Here is a 25,767-nt window from a genome sequence, read left to right on the forward strand (position 1 = left end):
TGTCCATGTCCTCTTCAAGTCTTATCACTATCCCCCTCACGGTTTGCAATACTTCAAATTTTGGGTCATCTGTAAATTTTGAAATTATGCCCCGCAGTCCTAACTGCTGGCTTACAGGTTCTGACATCTATTTTCAGCTCAACCAGTCAGAGAGATAGAAAACAACACAAAATCTTCATTCTATGCAAATCAGGGACTCCAAACTATAGAGGCAAATACAATAGGAGGCACTGTGCGTTCACCTAGATTTTGCTTAAGAGTTAGCGATTGCAGTGCACTGTTTCAAATGAATCTTTGATACTTCTACCATCCAACCAACGAACTCTTTATAAAGTACCTGCTTAAGCAACCGTAAGCCATCCAGAGCTGTGCATTAATCCTCGGTTTAATGCTAGTGTTCTTATGTTAGCATGCAATAAAAAGTCAGTGTCTTTGATGAAACCTTTCAGTTGTTGAGTCTGTCTTCTAGAAGTGAAATAGTTTCTAAGCTATAAGGAGATTGGTAATAACAACCCCTTCAGCTTAGTGATGACCTTGATCACTGCTGATTCCAGGCACTGGCTAGGTAGGGGCTTGGAGGAATTCCCTACCCAACACCATGAGGACAGCAGCATCACCACCAGGATTAGTGGTTCACTGTCACTTGTGTAGGACATATGGGCTTGAGCAAAGCCTTTCCAGCATCACTCACATCGCAAGAATAAGTTTTAAAAAAGCTTATACCTAATATTAATCCTCAAGTATAAGCTTACTGCATGACTGATAAGATTTTCTAGCTCCCCAGGAGGTAACAGGCAGCTGTGATGCACGAGGTTGCACTGGTGTGCCTGATCATCTTTTCCTGTCCATCTTTTCACACATTTATACAAATGTTTGTTTAAAAAATTAAAACCCTACCGCTTTTCTACAAACCAGGATGCAATACTGCCACTGAGCCCATCAAACATTCCTTCAATAGCAAACACCGTTTCTCCCATTACAAAGATATTTAACCCCCTAAGGCAGGTGATTATCCATAAGTTAAAAAATCTTCCAACTTACAGCTCTGAGTTCATCACCTCTCCAGGTAATCTAAAAAAACTCATTATTAAACAGTAGAAACAGCATTATTCAAGCCTGACTAGTTACTTCACAGTATTATTTCAGGTATTCCTCATTTGTGCAATTCATAAGATTTCTGAAAGTCAGCTAGTAACAGCACGATTAGTTTTTAATTCAGCAGTAATATAGTACATATAGTTCTGCTATCAAGAGCTAAGAGGAACATCAAGTGTAAACACAATTGTGTACCTTCAGAGATCTAAAGTGCAAGCTCAAAACAATTTCTGATACAGCCACAATACTCATTGACGATGCCAAATTTTGCAGAGCAGGACAAAGACAACAGAAGAACTTCCAACTCTTGTGATAAATATCTGTTTGAAGAGAATCCCTGCTTACAGGCAAAATACATAAAGCAAGCTACCCACCATCATGCCAACTATGTGGCTCATTCTATAATTTACATAAAAATTTCAAACATTTTCACCCACGAGATCCTCAAATCAGGTCCCTTTCGATTCATGTGCTCTGATGATGATGATGACGGCATGACAGTTAGTGAGTGATTCTTTAGGAAATAGAAAATTGCAATTTTGGACAAGCCTGAAACCATGGCACTCTGGGGAATTTATATCACCAATATTATTTCACTGTACAGAATGGAAGAACTATGAACAGAAAAGCACAGAGATTTCCCTTCACATTTAAGTTCCTACTATTCTGGAAGCTTAAAACGATCTGTTGTCATGGCATCTTACTACCAGATTCAACAATTAGCCCAACTCTGAAGCTGGTGTCAAGATTCAAGGGCTTGAGATTTTGCCTTCAGCCCACAACAGCATGAAAGGAAGCTGACATTTTCGTATGAAAGCAAAATACTGTGAATGCTGGAAATCTGAAATAAACATAGAAAATGCTGGAAAACTGAGTCATGCAGCATTATGGAGAGAAACAGTTTACGTTTCAAGTAAATGCCCTTTCACTAGAACCCTGGGTCATCGACCTGCTACGTTAACCCTGTTTTTCTCTTCACAGATGGTACCAGACCCACTGAGTACCTCCAGTACTTTGATATTTTTGCACTTAACTATGGTATGGTTAGGTAAGAAAATATTCTTTTAATTCTCCCCTCACCTGATAAAAATTTGATAATCCAACTAGAAACTTATAACTAGTCACCAGAGACGGCTCTGATGAAGTTTTAAAAAATCTGAAAAGTAGAAAGTAGATGAGATTTTGTTAATAAGCATTTTCTCCCTCTCAGACCACTCCAATACAGCATGCAGGCAGTAGAGGATAAGGTGTGAAAACTACAAAAGAATTACCAAGTTTATATTTTGGTCTGATGATTAAGTTTATTGAAACAGGCTACTTGAAGAGTTGAAGTTGGTTATGAGGATATGAGCATAAAAGAAGCAGCCAAGGCTATGGAATGCTGCAACAAGGTCAATTTTAAGCATAGCATTGGGGGAACATGAGTCAATATAGCTCAGCAATGGGCATGCAAACTAAGGTAAGAGCAGAAAGACTTTGGGTGACCTGGAATTTATGCAGGGCAGAGAATCAGAAATTTAAAACAAACAACCGAGGCCCTCCTCCTGAAAGCATGGTCAGTTTCATTTTAGATTACATGTAAAAACTCACTCTTAGCATAATGAGCATCTGTCTGCATCTAGAAAACATTGGGTTTAATGCTGAAGGAAGAAAAAGGGGGAAGAGCTTTTCTTCAAAATACCATTCCTTACTACTGGAAAGTTCCGGCGATGAGGCATTCTGCCAAATGGCTTTGGCAGCCCAGGGAACCATCAGACAGGATCACCACTTCCTTTTGCCTCAGGGCCTCTAGGACGTTACGTGTCGACCACTGCCTGGTGGTCAAAGGTGTTTCTCTGCATAAATTTTTCCACGAGGGACAGATGGTACAACTGTCAACTACTTAGAGCGTTCTGCGACAGCGTGGCCAGACCCATCCTTTGCAATACCGGGGACAGGTAGAACCTCAGCACGTAGTGACACCTGGTGTTTGTGTACTGAGGGTCTACACATGGCTTGATGCAGCCGCACACAAAGGTGAGGGCAATGTTGGGCACGTTCTTTCCCCCTTTATCTAGAGGCTCGTGCATTGTGTCCCTGTGAACTTTCCAACAAGCACCAAGATGTAGCTTGGCTGGTGATGGGAAAGGCCCTCCCCGTCAGACCCTTCCTGCATTCCAGGAGTCTCACCCACTCTGCACGTTGCCCTCGAGGTGGCTGTGGTGGGGAAGAGACCGTTGTTCACCTCCTCGTGGAGTGTGCATTTACAAAGAAGGTCTGGAGAGAGATGCAGTGGTTTTTGTCAAGGTACATCCTGAGCATTTCTGTGACACAGGACTGTGTGCTCTAAGGGCCGTTCCCAGGGACGCACACCGAGACAAACATCAACTGCAGCTGGAGGATCATCAGCTTGGTGAAAGATGCTGTTTGGTCTGCCCGAAACTTGCTGGTCTTCCAGTGCAAAGAATTATCCCTGAGTGTTGCAGACTGGCATGTTCCAAGGTCCAGGACTACGTGCTGAGGATTGCACTAAAGCTTGGGGCAGTCGCTGCAAAGGCGCAATGGGGGAAGGTCGCTGTCTAAGACCTTTCAGCCATAGTGCACCAAGGGGCTAGGAATTGTATAGACCTCTCGGGCTGTATGACTCACAAGAAATGTAGGCAGTGAAAATTACATGTGTCACAATCGTATTGAAGCACCTCAGAGTGCAACATGATCTATGCCGATAGTGCAATGGTATTCAAGCTGTCTGACTGTCTGTAATGACCATGCTGAAATGTCTCTAATGTATACTGACTGTATTGAAGAACCTCACGATCTAAGTGGAAAAGTTGAATATGATAGCACTTTTTGTGATGGCCATGTAGAAATGTTTTGTAATGTTCTTTCAGATATTTTATGAATAAAGTATATTTTTCCAAAAAATCCCTTACTATTCCAAGAAAAAAAATCACACCTTAAGTTCTTAATTAAAATAAATTATACCCTTGAGTAGGGTCTCTCCTCCCCTAGAGCTGCTCCATTGCAAATGATGGACTTCAAACTGACAGTCACTACACAACAACTTATATTTAAAAGCACACCTTTAACATAATGAAATATCCCAAGGCACTTCACAGGAACTTTGCAAAACAAATTATGACACCTGGCCACGTAAGGGGATGACCAAAAGCTTGGTCCAAGAGGAGGGTTTTCAAGTGTCTTAAATGCTGCAAGCAGGCTAGAGAAGCCCAGATTTGTAGGAAGATAATTCCAGAGTGTGGTGCCTAGGCAACTGAAGGCATGGCCACCAATAGCGGAGCAATTATGATGGTAATGTAAAAGAGGTCAGAAGTAGAGGAGCCCAGATATCTCGGAGGGTTATATGGTTTGAGGAGATTGCAGAAATGGGGAGATGCAAGGCCGTGGAGAGATTTGAAAACAAATAAGAATTTTAAAATCAAGGTATTGCTTAACCAGGAGCAAATGTAGGTCACTGAGCGCAGGGATGATAGGGGAAAGAGACTTGCTGCGAGTTAAGACATGGGCAGAGTTTTGGATGATCTCAAGTTTATGGAAGGTGGGAAATCAGCCAGCAACACGCTGGAATAGTCAAGCCTAGAAGTAATGAAGAAATGGATGAGCATTTCCAGCAGCAGATGAGCTGAGCCAGGGGCAAAGTCAAGCGATGCGATGGAGGTGGAAATAGGCAGTCTTAGAGTTAGCACCAATATGTGGTCAGAAGCTCATTTCAGGGTTAAGTTTGACACCAAGATTATGGACAGACCAATTTAATCTTAGACCGTTGCCAGGGAGAGTAAGAGAGCCAGTAGCTAGGGAACAGAGTTTGGAATTGGACTGAAAACAATGGCTTCAGTCTTCCCAATATTTAATTGGAAGAAATTTTTGCTCAGCGAGTCCTGGATTTCAGATAAGCAATCTGATAATTTAGCAACAGTGGAGGATTCGAGAGAGGTGGTGGTGAGGTAGATCTGGATGCTGTCAGCGTACATGAAAACTAATGCTGTGCCTTCGGATGATGTCGCCAAAGGACAGCATTTAGATGCGAAATAGGAGGGGGACAAGCAAGGACAGATGCAGAATACTTGTTTAGCTCCCGGTATTAGTTTCCAGGTTGAGTCAACTCATGGAAGTCCCTGGCATGTGACCAACCAAAATGGAGAAGGCTCACTCAGGAAGACACTGAATACATTCAGAGGCTTCGCCAGGAATGTGTAGAGACAAAATTGAGGCATTGGAGGGAGCACAAACACCACTAAATAACCTATCTACCTACTCCTCCAAGCACCACCTGCCCCACATGAGTCAGAGTCTGCAGATCCCACATTGGACTTACCGGCCATCTCAGGACCCAATGAACCAGAGTGGAGGTAAGTCATCCCCAATCTAGAGAGACAGCCTAAGACGATGAATCATTTAGTACCTCAGTCATGCCCTCCATCATGCGTAAATCCCCTTTCTGGCCCCTAATCATCCCTCCTCAAAATCCCTAGAACACTCTGTCTTGACAAACTTATCTGCAACATCACTGCTCTCCCTAAGGTTTTTGAATATGTTTCCATCTTCCAGCTACTTGCCCAGCTCAGGAATTTGTGAAGCATGAGTTTTATGGTGTTAAAAGCATTACATAAATGCAAGTTGCTCTTGTTGTCATTGAAATATGGATCTCTGTGGAGATTTACTTGCCTCAGATATACTCTAATTGATGTACACCATTGTATTAATGCCAAGCCAAAAAATGCAATGTTTTGTACAGCTGATTCGCTCAAACACATTGAACTGAAGCTGTTATCTAATCTCATCCCCTTCAGGTAGGCAGCAGGATTAAAATTTTACTGCTTATATCAGAGTGACCATCCTAAAATCCAGCTTTGTGGCTCACAATACCTCATGCAGGACAGGAATAGGTAGTTTAGTGGTTATGGCACTGAACTGGCAACAGGTTTGAGAGTTTAAATTTCAGTGTGGCAAGTTGTGAAACTGAAGTCAATAAAACTAGTCATTTGTGAGTTGTCACCAAAAACAATATCAACAAACTCAAATGGTTCATTGGTGTTAACTATTTGTCAAGTCAGGATCATGCCTTATATTTTCCTTTCCACCTGCGCCCAGTCCTAGCCAAAGATAGGAAAAATCTGAGCAGCTATTTGCCAAAGGGCAGCCCCCCCTCAGGCAATCTAACCAAATATGCAGTGCAATGAACATCAGCATCTCCCTAACACTTGCTGTTACACTGACATCAGTTGGTGGGTGACTTCGGGAGAAATCGTTTTGCTTGGGACCAAATCACTTACTTACGGTGTGAACAGTTCTGTGGCCATATTTTGAGTTGGCTGACAAGGATTAAAATTTTACTGCTAAATGGAAGGCATCCAAAACTAGCATATTTGGCAGTGACAAATACAAATATTCCATGTCACTGTACAGATTTTGAATCCAGGTGCTGATTTTGAACTCAGCTAACAGATCTAAAACGGTGCCAAATAAGGATTGCCTCAAAAGCCTCTTTTATAGTGATCCCTCTCTTTAGGTCAGATTCCATGAGTTAGTTCCCTGCATTTAGATGATGAAATCCATCATTCATATCTTGGTAGCATAAATATTAAGTTTTTTTCTGGGTCTACAATTCTAGCATTGTGATAAGGGAACTGCATAGTGTTAGTATACTCAGCCAGCTCACAATGCTTCTCGAATCAAAACTGAACAAGTGCCTATTTAAAAATTGCTTTTACATTCCTTACAACAATTTGCATTTATAGACTGCATGGGACACTTCACAGAGGGTAATTAAACAGGAATGGGTGTCAAATGAGATAAGAGATATCTGGATGAGTGACAAAGGCCTGATCAAAGAGATAGGTTTTAAAGAGGGTCTTAAAAGAAGAATGGGGATGCAGAGTAGTTTAGGGAGGGAACTCCAGAGGGTACACTGTCAGTTCCCACTCTGCAGATCTCATGCCTCTCTTAATCCCTCCTCAAAACCCACCTCTTTAATCAAGCTTTGGTCACCTGTCTTTTTCATACCCACTTTTGTCTGATTCTGTCAAGTACTTTGGGATGTTTGCCTACATTAAAGGTACTACATAAATGCAAGTTTTTGTTATTATAATAGATTTATTAAAACATTTAAGAAATTTAAACTGATGCTGCTGTCAGAAAGGAAATCTGGGATTTATACAAAACCATCTACAACCTCAAGAGTGTCCCAAAGTGGTTACAACCAATTAAGCAATTAACCATTGTATAATTAACCATCAATTAACCATTGTAAAATAGGAAATGCAGCAGGCAATGTGCACACAGAAAGCTACCCTGAATAGCAATGTGATAATGACTAGATAATCTGTTTTATTTGTAAGTAATGTTGATTGAAGGATGATGAATTGCCAGAATACCAGGGATAAACTCTCCTGCTATTCTTTAAAACAGTACTTCAGGACCTCTTACATTTACTTAAGGGAACAGACCGGGGCCTCAGTTTAATGTCTTATCTGAAAATGGCACCTTAGTCAGTGTTGCACTCTTTCAGTGTTAATTTGATCCCAAGCTGTTGCTGAAGTATGAAATTAAGCACTAATACTTCTTGATAATAGGTTTATTTAAAGAATGCATTACTTCCTACTGCTTCCTACCTGCCAACCCAGTATCCCAGCAGTCTCTCTTTATACTCTTTTGAGTACACCTATAACCAATTGGCTAATTAACAAATAAATAGATCAAATTAAAGTGATTACCCATTAAAGGGACACTGTAAGAAAAGACAAAAATCTTAAAGTAAACTTACTGAATCAAATTAAAAGGTCAATTCCAGTGGGCAATAATGTACTCCAGCCCCCGGGGTGCCCACTGGTCACAGAAGCAGTGGACACCGTGTTTCCCCTCTCCAGAGACACCCAGCTGTCTCTCTTTATAAGTGCTATTGGTGCTGAAATAAACAATGCCCTTTACCAGTGTATCTCGACAATCTAATTAACATACCATTAACACTCAGTACTGTATTGTCAGTTAATATAGTGCGCTCAGGTCTCTGAATGGAACTTGAACCCGCAATGTTTTGACTCAGGTGACAGTGTGCTTCCAACTCAACCATGGCTGATACGCTTATGCATGACCTGAATGTCAGGCACCTACAGTATTAATGCATCTCTAAGGACAAAGTAAAAGCTGCTTAAAAGTGACTACAATGAGACGATGAGGTTACCTGAGAAAGTTTGAAATTTTAGATAGATGTTTCTAAAATAATTTTTTCTGAAGGGACAAAGTTTGTTCTAAATAGGAAAACAAATGTAAGTGCTCGAATTAGAATAAAGACCAGATAAGTTTCAAATCCTAATATCTTTCTTACACTGGGCTCCAGTGTCATAGACAATCTCAGTAAAGTAACCTGCAAGTTCAGGTTAGTTCAGACTGCCTCATTCTTTCAAATTGGGCACACATTCACATAATCTGTGTCCCCACGAGACAACTGTAGAAAGTTGGACTGATGTGACAAATATTTTTAGCAAATAAGCAAGGGGAGAAGTCTATTGCAGAAGTCTGAATTTATATCAACAGGTGGCCACATTGTCATGACAGCTATTCTGGAGGGTAACATTTACACGAACAAGCTGCCTTTATACTGAATGAGACTTATGCTGGCAACACCATCTTCTGATGTGACCAGCTGCAGCCCAAATGTGAACTTGGCAGTGTTTCCAAGATGGGAAAGACCTTTTTGCCACTGACTGTGAGATTGTGCGCCAGAATTTGGCACCATGAGCATTGTTCTTGGCTTTATAACAGCAGCCACACACCTATTACTATGGGGCACCAAGAGGGACATGACTAAACAAGTCAATTTGAATTGCTGTTTTACAGCGAAATGCTGCACCGAAATGGTCTCCGTGACCACTGAAGGATCTTCATTTCAGCAAGTCTGACAAAGTCAGGGCCAGGGAGCTATTTAGTGTCATTTTCTTCAAGCTTTCAACTGTAGTTGGTTATTATCTTCAGGGGTTTAAGAGATTAGCATGGTGTGGCAAATTGTACATTACCTACCCAAAGAACGGGTTTGATGAGAAACAATCTCTTCCTGTTCCGTACTTTATGTACTTATACATCACCACTCCCTCTGAACACTATCAAAACAAGTTCAGAATTACAGTTTAAGGTGTTTTACTTCACCAGGTTATTTCAATATTTCTACAAGTTGGAAACATAATTCGTATTGTATATCCTGAAATAGGCAATCCCAGAAATCATGGTTACCTGTAAGTAAGGCACAGAGACAGGTTGGGGAAAAAGCCTTTGAACCAGTTGTGGTCATGGGAATTTAGTAAAGATAAGACTAGAATGTGATATCAGTGTTCTCATGCTGACATGAGGTAGAATCCAGATTATGTAATGACTTGTTAAAAACATACCCCGCATTTCAAAAGAATTATATTCATAACTGCAACTCAACTCTTCTGCTGAAATTCACCAAAGTTCTTTTAGAAACTAAGTATTCAAATTGCTGAATCAGAAATCTTAATGGTTTTTAATGAATAAAAATAAATTTTAAAAGCAGTGCTTTTTAAATGACTTGGGTGCCAGCATGGAAAGATTTCGGTGCTTGGCCACTCACCAGCAACTACTCTGCGAAGAAACTCAGGAAGTGCTTTGGCAATCTTTGTATATTTAGCACTGTGCAATGACTCTGAGGCCTGGTAAGATACTATGTAAATGCAAAGTAAAAATAGAAAACACTGGGAAACTCAGGAGGTTGGGCAGCATCGAGAGAGAGAAAGAGAAAGAGAGAGAAACATAGTAAACCACATTTTTCAGGTCATCAGAACTGGAAATTGTCAATTCTTTCTTTAATATGGGTGACAAACCACTAGAGGGCATCAAACAAGGTTATAGAAATTATACTGCAATTAAGGAAAACACTGCAAAGAATATTACAGGAAAACCTGGACTACCAGCGATGTTATGTAAAATCAATTTTACTAAAATAATTGAGAGGTATTTTGCTGAGATATTTAAGTCGACAATTCGGGCAGTTACAAAATAGTTGTTGGAGCGCAGTATTTCTCATGTCATACAGAACAACGGTAGAACAGATCATACTCATATAGCATGATCAGGTAAATTTACAAAGTAAGGCAAAGGCCTTCTAAAATTGATCATACAAAAATCTATTCATATGATTCTGCTTTTAGTAGCTGCATTTAGTGCACAGATGTTGTTCCTCTGCATTCTAACCTAAACTGGAGCCAGCATAAATAGTTTAAAAGCAAGTCAGAAAATAGGTACGTGAGAGAGAGGAGGCAGGGGGGGGGGCGGGGGGACACAATTTCAAAATAAGGGGAAGCCACTTGGGGCTGAGATGAGGAGAAATGTTTTACTCAGAGGTTGTGAATCTTTGGAATTCTCTACCCCAGAGGGCTTTGGGAGCTCAGTCATTGAGTATGTTTAAAGCAGAGATTGACAGATTTCTAAATACCAATAACATAAATGCATAAGGGAAAGTGTGGAGAAAGCAGCATTGAAGTGGATGATCAGCTATATTGTATTGAATGGTGGAGCAGGGTCTACGGGCTGAATGGCCTATTCTGCTCCTATGTGCCTGAATGGGCAATCTCACTGACACACCACAAAACATTGGCGTGGAAATCAAAGTTCTGATGCTGCTGCAGAGCAGGTGTTTTTCCAAAGCTGATGTATAGTATTGGAACAGAACAAAGGTAGCTTTATTCTGCACCTAACCGTGCTATTCCTCTGACTTGGAATGCTTGTTTCTAATAATACTTGCACAAAATGGAAGTGTTCCATTCTTCTGCATTCAGATCTCAATCTAATAATCACATTCACCAAACAAGTTAGAAATGGTTTAAGCCTTTACAGATATTTAAACCTGTTTTACAGATTATATAAGGTTAGCTTTTAACTCTTTGGCACTACTGTATATGCATTCGTAAATAATTACCTAGAATTCAATTTAAATTATATGGCCTATATCTTCATTGGTGTGTTACAATCTAGTTTTGGAATATCACTTAAACCGTAGTCGTAAATTGTTTTGACTTGATTATATTCGTTGCTAATTCTTAGCCTATGTTAAAAATGGAATGGACGGGGACAAGTGTGGGGAATAATCTTTGTTCAGGATAATTTTTTAAATCCCAACATACCATACACATTTACAGAAGACTGTAGGATAAGAATTTGCTGCAGCCTCAAGCAATCTGAAAATTACCTTTCCATCCCTAATGCTCCATAGGCGACATGCAGATTTTTAGGTATAGAGGGTGAATAGAGTGCTGGAGAAGCTGAAGTTTGCAACTGTGACAGAAAACAAGTTACTACCTTAACTCATCTTTTCTGATTTGTTTGCAATGGTGCCAAAGTACACAGCAGTAACAACTGGAAATGCATGTTGCAACCTCAGAGAAAATAGCTCTCTTATCTGTTGATTTCAAGTAATTCAACCGACCAGGGACATGCTCAATCTTATGGTTCAAAATTACATTCCCTATCCTTCCATAAAATATCACATCCCGGCCATAATAAGAACTGGCCTTTTGTGGAGCATTTGAGTTATTCATCCAGTTCGGCTGGATGAATAACTTCAGTCTGGTTACAGAGATTGGGTATTTGCCTTCTCAGGGATCTAGAAAACGTGGCTTATCCACTCTTTCAAGTTCATCGACAATCTTTTGGATGCCGTAGCCCATGTACAAAAGCTGCAGATGGCCTCTCACTCTTGAAAGGGCAGACAGTAACTGAAAAGCCACAAGATTTAAAGCAAATTTCCTGTTTTGTTGGCTGTGAATATTCTCCAATGTGATTGGCTGCTAAGCCCACTTAATGATGTCATCATTTCTGGACACAAGAGATCACCTATAGTTGGCGCTGGAATGAAATTAACATCGGAAGTGGTGAAATCCATGCTGCAATCTTCATGGGCAGCTTTAAGAGGTCAATGGCAAGTTTTGTTATCTTGCTGCTCACTGCAAAGTTCAGGCCATTAAACAGCAAAACTGCAAACAGTAGACTTATGAAATAAAGATCAAAGATGACAGGTTAACATTTCGGATTCTTCAAGATTTCAAGATCCTTCACCAGAACTATTCAGAGATTCCAGCTAAAAGATTAACCTGTCTTCTCTTTCAGTAACGCTTAAGTGTGTTTCCGGCATTTGCAGTTCTTTTGCAGCCATCAGTGAAGACCAATGCCCATTTATGGGATCTCAGAGTGGTTTACCTATTCTATTTTAACACTGTCCAGTTGAGACAGATGGAGACTAAGGACTCAGAATGTACTTGATCAAAATTTGTTACAGGTACTCCTGCATGAATTAAAGGAGAAGAGTTAAATGAGTGCAAGGCCCAGATGGCCAATCGATATCAAAGATATTGGCTATAGCCCACTGTTAGAGAAAAATTCCAATGATTTACAGAAGTTGAGAACTTAGCAACTGTTTAATCATAAAGTTTAATTGGTACAATGTCTACAGACAAATGAAAACCATTTGGAGTTAGTGCTATTAGAACAAAAACAACCTGCATTTATATAGCACACTTAAAATTGAAAAACATGGGTGCAGAACGGAGAAAAAAAATGTAGGTCAAAGGAGTTAAGGCAGGAAACCAAAGGCTTGGTGAAATAGGTTGATTTTGAGGTAGAGGGGAGGAGGGGTTTCAGGAAGCGGGGGGTGGGGAGGATGGTGATGGGGGGGTGGTGTGAAATCACTATGGACTTGGACTTGATTCACACAACTGAAGGCAAGACCGCCAATGGTAAAGGCGAGGTTGCATTTAGCCAGAGTAGGAAGAGGAACTCTAATACTGAGTTTGAACAGATATTCAGGTTACAGAGATTGGGAGGGGCAAGACTACAAAATAAAGGATGTAAACATTAAAATAGAAGTGCTGGGGGGAATGGGAGGCTAGCCAGAAGACTATAATTGAATATGAAGGTCACTGCATGAATGAGGTTTTCAGCAAATGGCCTGAGTTAGGAGCATTGGCCTCAGCTGACAATGTGAAGGTGGTCTTTGAGATGGAGAGGATATAGCATAGTTCCAAAAATTTTGGTAATGGAGGAGACAGTGGTCAGGGAGAGGCTGAAATTAGTGGCAAGAGAAGCTACAGCTACAGGGCAATTAGGGATGGACAATAAATGCTGGCCTAGCCAGCAACGCCCTCATCCTGTAAATGATTTAAAAAATGTCTGGGCGACATTCAGAAAGACAAAAGTGAAGCCAACCAAATACTTCTCAACATGGGTAACGATAGCAAAAAAAAAAATCCTAATTGTCATAAAAGTTATGAGATAGCTACTAACCTATTTTGTATGCTCGTATGTTCATATATTTATGTTCATAACCTATCACTGTAATTAAGATTAGAAATACTGATTTGTTTCTTTTTAAAAAGGGAGAGAATATTGTCTGGGGCTTCGCATAGCATGAGAGTAGAAGGTGAACTCTGATAGATCACTCAAACAGCAGCAAGGGATGGATATTTTTAAAAATGCAATAGAAATGTAATCACAGGCTAGGTTTTATTGCAGCAGTATATGGTTAAGAATATTCAGCAGAATATCACACTTGTGAACATATTCTTGAACAATTTATTTAAAAGACTTCAGCTGCCTTTAATAATGGGTTAAAAACTATTTTAATTAACTTGGCAATACCTCAGCTTCTAGCCACTAGAGGTCACCTTGTCCGTTCAGTGTGGATGGTTGCAGTATTAGAAACAGTTTGGTTGGTAACCTTTAACTACACCACACAAGAATCTACAAAACTGTTATAAATATATATATTTTTGAAGGCCACTATTGATTCTTGATACAAAAATACAGTATATGCTACAATGTTAATGGCTGGAATATAGAATTTGCAGAAAGTAATGTGTTGCAGAAAATGTGTGATGTAAATGATTCATCAAGAGGTCTAGCTATCATCCCTTTGGTTGTTTAACAATATTGCCTGACCCGAGTTAAGTAGTGTCCTTGAAAGAAAATGTCAAACCATACTACATTATCCACACTATTAGACAATAATGTTTGGGAGTGGTTGTATTCCATTTGCTGTATCTTATTTAGTGGCAGGGAGTATCATAGTAGACAGCACATTCCATTGATCATGGATTTTGAAGAGAAGCACTATTGCACTTAAAAGCAACTGAATAGCAAACTTCATTTCGCTATTTGTCACAAAGAAAATTTCCTCTAACTTTGCAAATGTATTCAGTGTTTTGGAATAGAAAGTGCAAAATTCAATCGATTGTGACAACTTGTAAACATAGTTCACACAAAGAGTGGTTGAAAGACAATGCACTATTGATAAGAATCCACAGTGACAGAGATTACATTTGCAATTATGAAATTTCATTTGAAGGTAAGTTTTACAAAACTGACAGGCAAATAAAAGATCAACAGGTCCGTCAAATCTGAATTTTTAATGAATCATATACAAGCAATGAGTCCAATAACCAATTACAATTCTCAGCTACGTTCAGTATGCCACAGTATAATTCTTATGACAGCGTAGCAATATTTAACTGGTTTTAAATAAAGATCAGACTGTGCTTTTGCATCAAAGCCATTAGCAGCACTGTTCTCTCTGCCTCTGCCTGTAGCTACTCCGAACAGCAGATCTGCTGTCATGGTATGTCACACTCGTCTGTCCTGCGCCATTCTCATACATTCACCGTAGCTCATCTGCAACCACTTTGGGACGTCCATCATCCAACTACACTTAGATCAACCCCTCGCTCTACCCTGCACTTTGCCCTCTCGAACAGCATTGGTGCATTCATGTAAAATAAATTATTTGTTCCAATTCTGAAAAAGTCATATTCCATTCGAAACGTTAATTGCGTTTGCCTCTCCAGGTGCTGCCAGGCCTACTGAATAATTCCAGCACGTTCTGCTTTTATTATAAATGATTTGTTCCATTGCACGGATTTGCATGTGTGACAGTTATGCAAATATATTCACCCGTACAAAGTTTTGTTCATTGTATCTGATGCTGATTTTCGATGGTTAGCTATAAGCAAGTACGACATATTGTTTGTCTGAGAAATTGCATGCAAGGGAGTTATGTATTGGATTCGATCTCCAAGGTGCTAAAAGCAGATGCTCAAAATGGGAATTGTTCCAAAATCTGGACCTGTTCAGAACAAATGGGCTGCTTTCACTCTCTGCTCAAGGGATTTGACACGCTGAAAGCAAAGAAGTTTTATAAACTGAATAAACTGACTGAATTCGTGGTAACAGGAACGCAAATTATTTAAATAAGCTGCAAACTCTATGTTCAATCCAAAAGCACCACCAGGAAGGGTAATGGACTCATTTTAAACTCTCACATATATACCATACTTCTAGTATTTGTCATTTTCCGAGCTTGAAATTATTAAAACACTATAAACACTACACATCACGATATTCTTTAGTTTGTAACCCTGTATTCTGTGCTATAATATACACCATTTTGAAGAAAAATTGATAGCAAAACATGCTACTGCACTAAATCGTTGAGCAGACCATTACAAGCGATTAATTGTTAGCCTTGGCTATGCATCTCAAGAGTTGCGCATAGAAAAGATACAGCCTCCTGATCATAGGGGTATAGTCTACTTACATGAATAAGTCATATTATTCAGGAAGAAGGTCACCTATAAAAACCCAAAGATGTAACTGTAATTGTTTTGTCTTGCATAACAACACTGCTGAATTATTGAAGTTAAGCAACTTGAAAGTGTTTCTAAACATAACTCGTATTAACATTAAGTGGAGACTACCTCTCATTGTTCTCTCTTTTGGATTTTAACTGTATTGGCATACCTGGGGTCTCAAGCCTAAAGCATCTATCTTGTAAAACCGAAGTCATGCATTTTTGCAAGGGTTCTTCTTTCACATTCAGTACAGTGTACCATAATTAAAATTGGGAGCAGCTGATTGATGAACTTTCTCTCTTCATTCTTTCTCAACAGAGCACTGCATTCAGTTTACAACAATCTTCAAAAATAAAGCTGCTTCCATATTGTTCTGGCTTTGTGTTACACCACCAGCCTCTGATGAGTGGTTTTCAAACAGCTGGTGGCAGTATTACAATAAATGTGTCTTATTTGAAGTTGACATCCATTTTTTTCTGAACTGACTTTTGCAAAGGCAGCTTACTTTGGCATAACCACCAGTTGCACGAGACCCACAGGTTTACAAACAGCTACAAACTAAGGGCATTGAAAAATAAGTCAAATTATAAGTTGGAAAAAATCCATTTTCTAAGCACCATTTCCTGTACAATACCACTCACTTCCACTTGCTCAAAAAAATCATACATTTTACAAAGTGCAGGTATTAAAATGCCCTTTTCAGAATTGCAGGTGAGAATTTGGTAAAACTACCCCCCCAAAGTCTACGGAGGTTCAGCAGGTGATCAGCTCAGATACACAACTGAGATCATCGCAGGTTCAAATTTAAGTCTTTTTGTTGTAGCTGATCCCTTCACTAGGGTGATAGTGACTACACTACAGATGGCCCCCAAATACTCCTAAATTTAAAATGGGAGACAATGCAAGTGCACACATGCTCTTGACTCCTATCTAGCAACCTTGCTTGGAGCACATTTTTATGTTGGGAATGAAAATGTGCAGGCTCAGCTGTGTCGCCACCTGTGATCAAAGAGCCTGGTGATATTCATAGAAAAATGGTCCAGGGAATTCGCAGAAGCATAATCAGGTAAAAATGGGCACTGAAACGAAGAAGGAGCTATTTGGAGGGGTGAACAAAATCTTCAAGGAAGGAGTTTTTTTGTTTTGCAGGGCCTGGAAGGAGAAGAGGGAAGCAGAGAGGCACAGAGGTTTTGGGAGGGAATTCCATGGACCCCAGGGGATTAAAGACTGACAAAATTGGGATTAAGGGGGAGCAGACACACAAAGACAATCAGAGAAATGGAGCATTGTTGCCAGGGGGTGGGATGCTCTTTGTAGAACTGGAAGAGGTCACAAATATAGAGGGTGAGGCCATAAAGGCAGATGTGAATTCAAAATTGGAGGCACTGAGGAACCAGGAACAAAAGTTGGACTGTAAGAAAAGGGATCATATATGATGGGGACTTGCTACTGGACAGGACAAAAGCAGCAAATTTTGGATGAGCTGAAGTTTAAGGAGGGATGAGATGGCAGGTTGGTCAGGATAACAACATATTGGTCACATTTGTTTTGCCCCACCAAATTTGCTTTAATTTGCCTGTAATACACAACGGCACTATCATCGCTGAATGCCCTACTATCTACATCGTGGGGTTCACCAATGACCAGAAACGGAACTGGACCACACATATAAATACTGTGGCCACAAAAGCAGGTCAAAGGCTGGGAATTTTGTTGTGAGTAACTCACCTCCGAGTCCCCAAAGCCTGTCCACCATCTACAAGGCACAAGTCAGGAGTGTGATGGAGTACTCTCAACTTGCCTGGGTAAGTGCAGTTCCAACAGCAGTCAATCTCAAAACCATCCAGGCAGGACAAAGCAGCCTTCTTAAACAAAAACAGAAACAGAAATACCTGGAAAAACTCAGCAGGTCTGGCAGCATCGGCAGAGAAGAGTACAGTTGACGTTTCGAGTCCTCATGACCCTTCAACAGAACCTGCTGAGTTTTTCCAAGTATTTCTGTTTCTGTTTTTGTTTTGGATTTCTAGCATCCGCAGTTTTTTGTTTTTCTCTATTATTAAAGCAGCCTTCTTGATTGGCACCCAATCCACCATCTTCAACATTCACTCCCCTTCACCACTGACACACAGTAGGAGTGTGTACACCATCTACAAGATGCACTGCAGCAACTCACTAAGTCGCCTTCGACAGCACCTTCCAAATACATGACCTCTGCCACCTAGAAGGACAAGCGCAGCAGATGCACAAGCCATACATCATCTTGACTTGGAATTATAGCCCCATTTCTTCACTGTCACTGGGTCAAAATCCTGGAACTCTGTCCCTAACTGTTTGTGCACCTACACCACATGGACTGCAGCGGTTCAAGATAGCCGCTCACCATCACCTTTGCAAGGGCAAATAGGGATGGGCAATCAATGCTGGCCTAGTCAGCGACACCCACATCCCATGAGAGAATAAAAAATACATACTGGCCTGTTACAATCCCTGTTTCCCTAGTCAGTTCCTTTTCAATCATGAAAATGTCAGTCAAAAGAAATTTCCCTTATTGTTGTTCAGGAAAAAGCTTGAGTACAAATTAGTGGAGAACCTGTCTAAAATACCTCAAATCTCACGATATTGAGGGCAGTAAAAGAATGATATTGAATAACTATGAAGTGAGATACTGGACTGCAAACATTGAAATAAAAGCAGTGCATATCCATAAAACTGGGCCTCTGACTTGGCTCAGATTCTGAATGTCTGAAATACATATGTAGCTGTGAAGAATGCAAGCCTTGGGAAAAAAGAAATGCACCTAATGTGATTGCATTGGTGATCCTAAGGAGCCATACTCAAAAAATGTGGCATCTTGCAGTTTATCATAGGATGAGGTAGCACAAGAAGCCATTTAATCCATGTGATGTGATGACTCTTAGAAAGATCTATCCAAAATAGTCCAATTTCCCTGCCTTTTCCCAGGACCCTACAAATATTTTCCCTTCAACTATTTATCCAATTCCCTTTTGAAAGTTACTATCAAGTCAGTGCTACCATTCTTTCTGGCAGTGAATTCCAGAACATAAAAACTAGCGACACTAAAAAAAAATTCTTAACTCACCTCTGCTTCTTTTGCCAATTACCTTAAATCTGTGTTCCCTGGCTACTGATTTTTCCACCGCTGTAAAATGTTTCTCTTTACTTACTCTTTCTAAACCCTTTATGATTTTGAATGTCTCTTAAATTTTTCCTTGATCTTTTGTGCTCCAAGGAGAACAGCCCCAGGTTTTCTTTTCCATCCGCATAACCGAAGTGCAACATCTTTGGTGCTCTCTAATAAATCTACTCTGCACCCTCACTAAGGCCTTGACACCCTTCCTAAAGTGCCATGGTCAGAACTGGACTTGGAATATTGCAGCTGGGGCCGAAAAACTGATTTAAAGAGATGCTGTATTCCTTTTTTGCTTTTGTACTCTATCCCTCCGCTTATAATGCCAAGAATCCCATATGCTTATTTAAAAAAAAAACAGGATCAACTTGTCCTGCTACCTTCAAAGATTTATGTACCAGGTTCCTGCATCCTCTTTAAAATTGTACCATTTAGTTTATATTGCCTCTCATCCTTCCTGCCAAAGTGCATTACTTCACACTTCTATGCGTTAAATTGCATCTGCCCATTTCAATAGTGTGTGCCCTTACTATGGTGCTACCTTTTCACCTAGGGTCCTCAGCAAAGCTGCTTTTCCATCTCTCTCAAGTGTATTCATTCAAAGCCCATCCAGTCGTGCAAAGTTGCAAGAACCAATATTAATGGTCACTTGCCATTTCAATTTACCATCTTGCTCTCATGCTCACATTTCAGTCCTTGGTCTGCTGCAATGTTCCAGTCAAGTGCAACGCAAGCTGGAGGAACAGCACCTCCTGCTACCTTAGGCACTTTACAGCCTTCTGGACTCAACATTGAGTTCAACAACTTCAGACCATGAACCATCCTCCATTTTGAATTATTTTCCCTCAAATATCAGCTTGTATCTTGTTCTCATGTTTTTGCTTTAAGACAGAGCTGACCTTTATTCTGCTATTAACACCTACTCTGGGCCAATGCTTCTTTCTTTACTACTATTATCACTCTCTTTGCCTTTTGTTCTGTGACATCTTTGTCATTTAATCTCCCCTGTCCGCTAACCTATCCCAGACCTTCCCTTTTGTTTCACTGACCCTCCGGAATAAAAGGGAAGGTCAGGGATAGGTTAGAGGGCAGGGGAGATTAAATGACAAAGATGTCACAGAACAAAAGGCAAAGGGCCTGGAATCAGTAGCAGTAAAGAAACAAAGCATTGGTCCAGAGTAGGTATTAATAGCAGAATAAAGGTGAACCTCTAGGGATGCAGGTGGCTGTCAATGCCATGCAAAGCAGGCCCCTCACCCTGAACTCTGGAACAATAAAGTAATCAGAGGACCCAGCAATCTCCCCATTTAGATCAGGATCTGGGACCAATATCTTTCACATCCATTTCCACCAGCCTGTCTTTAGAATTCATAATCTGAACAACACTAGACCTTACTTAGAATTATTATCCTTGGGTGTCAGAATCTACTCAGCCACACTGGAAGCATAAAAATAACAAGATTTACTCTATTTAAATTACAGCCGTTTTAAAGGCACAAAGCATTTTCAAAGGAAACCTGGGAGGAGAGATTTTCACTCCACATCATCCTGGACTCAGGCTGGGTCCTGATCCAAATTTATGCTATAACTTTGGAGTTTGGGGCAAAGGGAAACCACTTCACACTGATGCTGTCGGAATGCATTTACAATCTCAAATGTCTTCCTCCACCCTAATTTCAATCATTTATACCAAACTTTCCAAAGAAACAACTAATTCCATCAACTAAAGTGTCCCCTGGAATAACAGCCAGGTGAAGGGGAATCTCAATCAGAGATAAAGCAATCTTTGAAGATTATCTAAACATCTGCTGGAGTCATAATCTACTGTGGAACATAATTTATCAAGCTATGTTGCCAGAGTGAGAAAGTCAGGACTAAAAAGACTGCTCCCATAACAAATCTTTCAATGGCCTTTAGCAGGGCCAACCATTCTATGTGAGCCAGACTTTACATGTAGAGTTCTGTGATTAGCCAGACTAGTGATATGGTGGACACATCCATTAGCTATTAAATTCCTTGCTCGCATCACTTCAGAGTCCTTGGAAAAGAGCCTTTCAGACCATTATCCCAAAAGATTTCTGCTTTTATACAGACCTAAAAAATTTGACAACTTAAGGCCAAAGGTCATTTAAAATACAAAAAGTCTTCTTTTAACAACAATGAGGAAAATTCAAACAGTCTGGATACATGATAATGGAAGTTAACTATACTTTACATTGATTCAAGTAGTGCTATCATCAAAAGAATACTATAAACTGGGATTGGTGTTACTATGAAAACTAAGTAGCTATTCCCTTCACTTGCCACAGTTCAAAATTGGCCATTTCCATCATAGAACTAACAAAAGCTCCGTTTCTCATTTCACTACTTTCTGATAATGTGATTTGGGGCTATTTTGTCACAGCACAGCTTTATTTTAAAATTCTCATTCTTGTTTTCAAATCCCTGCATGGCCTCAGCCCCTCCCTATCTCTGTAATCTCCTCAGGGCTGGAGGCCTTCCAAGATATCAGCGCTTGCTTAATTGTGGCCTCTTGAGCATCACAGAATTTAATTGTTCCACCATTGGTGGCCACGCCTTCAGTTATCTGGGCCCCAACCTCTCCACCTCACTTTCCTCTAAGACACTCCTTAAAATTTACCTCTTTCACTGAAGATTTTGGTCATCTGGCCTGATATCTCCTTATGTGGCTCTTTGTCATATTTTGTTGTATAATACTCCTGTGAGGTGACTTGGACATTTAAGTATAACTTGTTACTGTTTTCAGCAGCCACCTTGGATCTAAAGTTTGCGAACAGTATCTTGAAACATACTTTTGGATATTACAGGACATACAGTTCACGCATGCAGAAATAGCTACAGACCACAGTTACCTCTTCAAAAAAAGAGCCATGTTTGCTGGTAATGTAGAATATTCTGCAACCTAGATACACTGGAAAAATAATTTAAACATGCAAGCCTAGAGATTATATTAAACATCAGCACACTGATGTTTCCTAGAGTCTCTATTTAAAAATAGTTCCCTGGAGTGCATTTAAAAAAAAGAATACAACATAATTAACTAACCTATAAATTTTAAAGCTTGCAGAAAGTGCAAGGAAAACCAAAAATGTCTGCATGTGGTATCTTCGGTTATTAAATTTTCATGATTCTCCAACCCATGCTGTGTATCTTACACGATCCCACTGCGTGGAGCTTCCAACTTTAACTGTGCCAGGGGAGACAGAGCTGACCAAGAAAATGACTAAATGTAAAGCTGCAAAAGCCCAACTGCACTACCATACACAGAAAATATATGCACCATTTTAATTTTATATACAGCTAGCATCCAAAAAAGTCATCCATCGTCACCAACGGCCATTACCACAAGAGGAGTAAAATCACATGCAAATTAGTTTCTTTTATTCCAAAAAGTTTTTTTTTTAAAAAAGGTGCTCATCTTGCATATCTGGGGAAGTTCGAACATCTCTCTCATAATCCCAAGAAGAATTCAAGGGAAAAAAGCAGCGACTTAATGGGTGATTTTTCTCTCATGGTCTCCCACCAATTATTGATACCACAATTCTCCTTCAAAATTTCTCCTTGTTCCTGCTATGCTCCAAGTCTTTTGCATACACTTCCTCATCCACATCATTACCATCAATGATGAAATCAAGACTCATTTATGTAATCTCCCACTCTTAACTTCTTTTCTTCAGCTCTCAAAACTAAAAGAACACATTTATCTTCCTTGTTCTTTCCCCTATAATTGTCAAGTTATTAGAACCCAAGCTTGGCATCAGGGCTTGATTGACCTTTCCTCTTTTCAACCAGAGTGCTGCCTTAGCCATTCCTATTGGTTTCTCAAGTTAAACATGTAAATCATTCCTCTTGCTCTCTAGGCTAACAACTGCATTTGCATTGTACCATATGCCACTGGAAGCTTAGCCTGCCTTGTAGTTGGAGGAGAGTGCACAGCTGCAAGCAATGGGTGTCCATAGTAGACATCTGCCACTTCCATTTGAAGTAAACATTGAAACAGCAATGGTCATAAATGCTATCATATTTTTCTTGGTTTGCAATTTTCTCAAACTGAATTTCTGCTCTTTAAAAAAAAGGTGGCATTTTGCATAATTTTCCAGTACTTAAGTGACCCAAGTACATAGTAATTGAAGTATCATACAACTGTAAAACAATAACTGTTCAACAGAAATACATTTCAAAAACCATATTTGAAATTTAAGATATCCTTTTGCAGTTGGCCAACAGTGTCCAAACAGGCAGCAGGCCATTCGTGGCCCACTGCTATAAAAGAGACAAACTCTACAAAAGCAGCGCAGAATGAAGAACATTACCAATATGTCCACTGAATTGTAAGAAAATAATTTTGCAGAATAAAATGGGTAAACATTTTTCCAAATTTTGTGCACTATTTTAAACAAACATACATCATTCAACAGATACATATATATTGAATGGTCAGGAGAGGGGGGAGAAAAACAAACAGCTGGAACAGCGAGTCATCTATGCCATTTAAGACAACATTTTTGTTAAACTTGCGTTTTCTATCCTAAATAAATTTCACTCAAGAATTTTAAAAAACTGATGGAGTTTACAATCATGAACATCAATAGTTAAATGTAAAAGCAAAATACTGCAGATGCTGGAAATCTGAAATAACTACATGGCCTTAGCAATGTATAACTTAACGGTGATGAAGTAGAGTTGAAATTTTTGACTGCTTTTGCTTGTTTTACTCAACCTATTGTATGAACGCAAGCATTTACCCTGCATTACATTACCATTTCCTCAACCAGTCAGATAACACACATTGAATAATTTAATCCCTGGTAATACTGTAGTGATGTGACTAAAAGAGGTTAATACCATCTTGTCGGCGTCAACATCTTACATTTATACAGCATCTTCACACAAAAGCATGTCACAGAGCATTTTACAAGGGACAAAGGTTGCCCATGGTAAGGCCACATTTGGAGAACTATACTCAGTTTTAGACTATATTTGAGCATAGGTATAGAATTATTCAAAGTTTAGGTGAAGGCTATGAGACAAATTCCTAGACGGCTGATTTACGAGTGGAGTGGAGGCGGTTAAGTGTGACTTGATAGAAGTCTTAACATTTTCATGGATCTGGAGAATTTGGAGCCAGGAATGCTACATTTAAAGAAAGTAGTGCACAGTTTACAATAAGAGTACCAAATAAAATCAGAAATTTAGGCAGCATTTTAGTACATCACAGAATGATGACACTGATCATTAACAGAGCTAGTGGAACAAAAAAACTATAGTAATATAGTTAATAGACAGATTCCAATTGGAAAGGAAATGCAGGGATATTAGTTCCAATAAACTAAGGAAACTGATGGAAGTTTAGAAAGGTTGGCTAGATAGAATAGTGGTCTTTTCCTACCCACAACATCACTATGCAAGTGCCTGCCAACTTGGAAGGGGAATCTGTTTAGGATCTTTTTTTTCCCCCAAGGCAGCAAGAGGCCAACAAGACAAAGTAGATTTTGAAGAACATCCCAGATTGCAGGAGCATATTAGTGTATTGATCAGGCTCCAGTAGTGCAGTGGACAGGTGGAAGATGCAGCATTAAGGTTTATCCAAATGGTTAGAGGCTGGCAAGCGATTTAAAAGTGAGCACAAAGAGCCAATGCAACTGAGACAAGGGTATTGAACCTGTGGCATTTTGTGCTGGAGTAATCTTGAACTATGTTACTCTTAATTCATTGCAGTTTATGAAGGATAGAGACCAACAAGGATAAGAACATTATACAAATCAAGAGTAAAAGAAGAAAAAAAAGCAGGAACGAACTTGCATTGCTTGCACCTTTCACTACCTCAGGAAATTCCAAAGTGTTTTACAGCCAGTTAAGTATTTTTGAAATGTATTTACATGTGTAAAGTTGAAAACATAGCAGCCAATATGTGCACAGCATGCTTCCACAAACTGCAATGAGATAATGACAAATTGTTTTTGGAAAAAAAAAGCAATGCTGGTTGAAGGAAAAACATTGGCCCTGCTCTTCTTTGAAATAGTCCCATTAGATCTTCTGCAGCCCCTTGAGGGCAACTGTGACCTTGGTTTAACATCTCACACAGCAAAACTCAGCACTCCGGTGGGTGCTACACTGAAGGATCAGCCCAGATCTCGTACTCATCTCTGGAATTGGGTTTGAACCCACAACCTCTTGACTCAGTGAGCACTGTCTACTCAGCCACAACCAACACCTAAAGGTAAAGAACATAGTTGTGGGTTCCAGCAGGAAAGGTGATGAGCCGGGATGCAAGTGAGGAAGCAATCAGAATGTAAACGGAAACCAATATCGTGTTTGCTCTTGTTACGGTTTGGCTGGCTGCCCAGTTAGCTAGATGACGGGCACGTGCTTCAAAATAATGTCAACAGTGTAGGTTCAATTTCTGTTTCAGCTGAGCTACCCTTAGGGTCTCTACCTCCTCGCCCTACCCCATACTAAATTCGCAGCATAAGCCACGGTTCGGTAATCCTCCCATAATCAAGGATGCTGCCTGGAAAAGGAGCAGCAAGGATCAAGCAAATCTAAAGGGGGTGCAGGAGCAGAGGGACTGGGTGTATATGTGCATAAGTCATTGAAGGTGGCAAGATCGGTTGAGAGAGCAGTTAATAAAGCATACAGTATCCTAGGCTTTATTAATAGGGGCATAGATTAAACGAGCAAGGAGGTTATGTTAAACTTGTATAAGACACTAGTTCAACCTCAGCTGGAGTATTGCGTCCAGTTCTGGGTGCCACACTTTAGGAAAGATGTGCAGGTGTCAGAGAGGTTGTAGAAATGATTCACAATGATGATTCCAGGGATGAGGAACATCAGTTATGAAGATAACTTCTCCAAACTGGGACTGTTTTCCTAGAA

At 39.9% G+C, this 25,767-nt stretch overlaps 1 protein-coding gene across 2 annotated transcripts in view; it reads right to left on the bottom strand.

Moving 5' to 3' along the window:
- prkacba (protein kinase, cAMP-dependent, catalytic, beta a) overlaps window positions 1-25,767 on the bottom strand; it is a 143,912-nt gene that overhangs the window by 87,063 nt on the left and 31,082 nt on the right. The window contains exon 1 of one of the 2 annotated variants that reach the window (XM_078560676.1): window positions 15,689-15,716. The exons of the other annotated variant lie outside the window; for it this stretch is intronic. Coding sequence (XP_078416802.1) covers window positions 15,689-15,701 — 13 coding nt within the window. The 5' untranslated portion in view covers window positions 15,702-15,716. Of the gene's footprint in view, window positions 1-15,688; window positions 15,717-25,767 lie in introns of those variants that run through there. 2 annotated transcript variants of the gene reach the window in all.

This window comes from Cetorhinus maximus, chromosome 17, assembly GCF_964194155.1.
Source record: "Cetorhinus maximus chromosome 17, sCetMax3.hap1.1, whole genome shotgun sequence".
NCBI classification, from domain to species: Eukaryota; Metazoa; Chordata; class Chondrichthyes; order Lamniformes; family Cetorhinidae; genus Cetorhinus; species Cetorhinus maximus.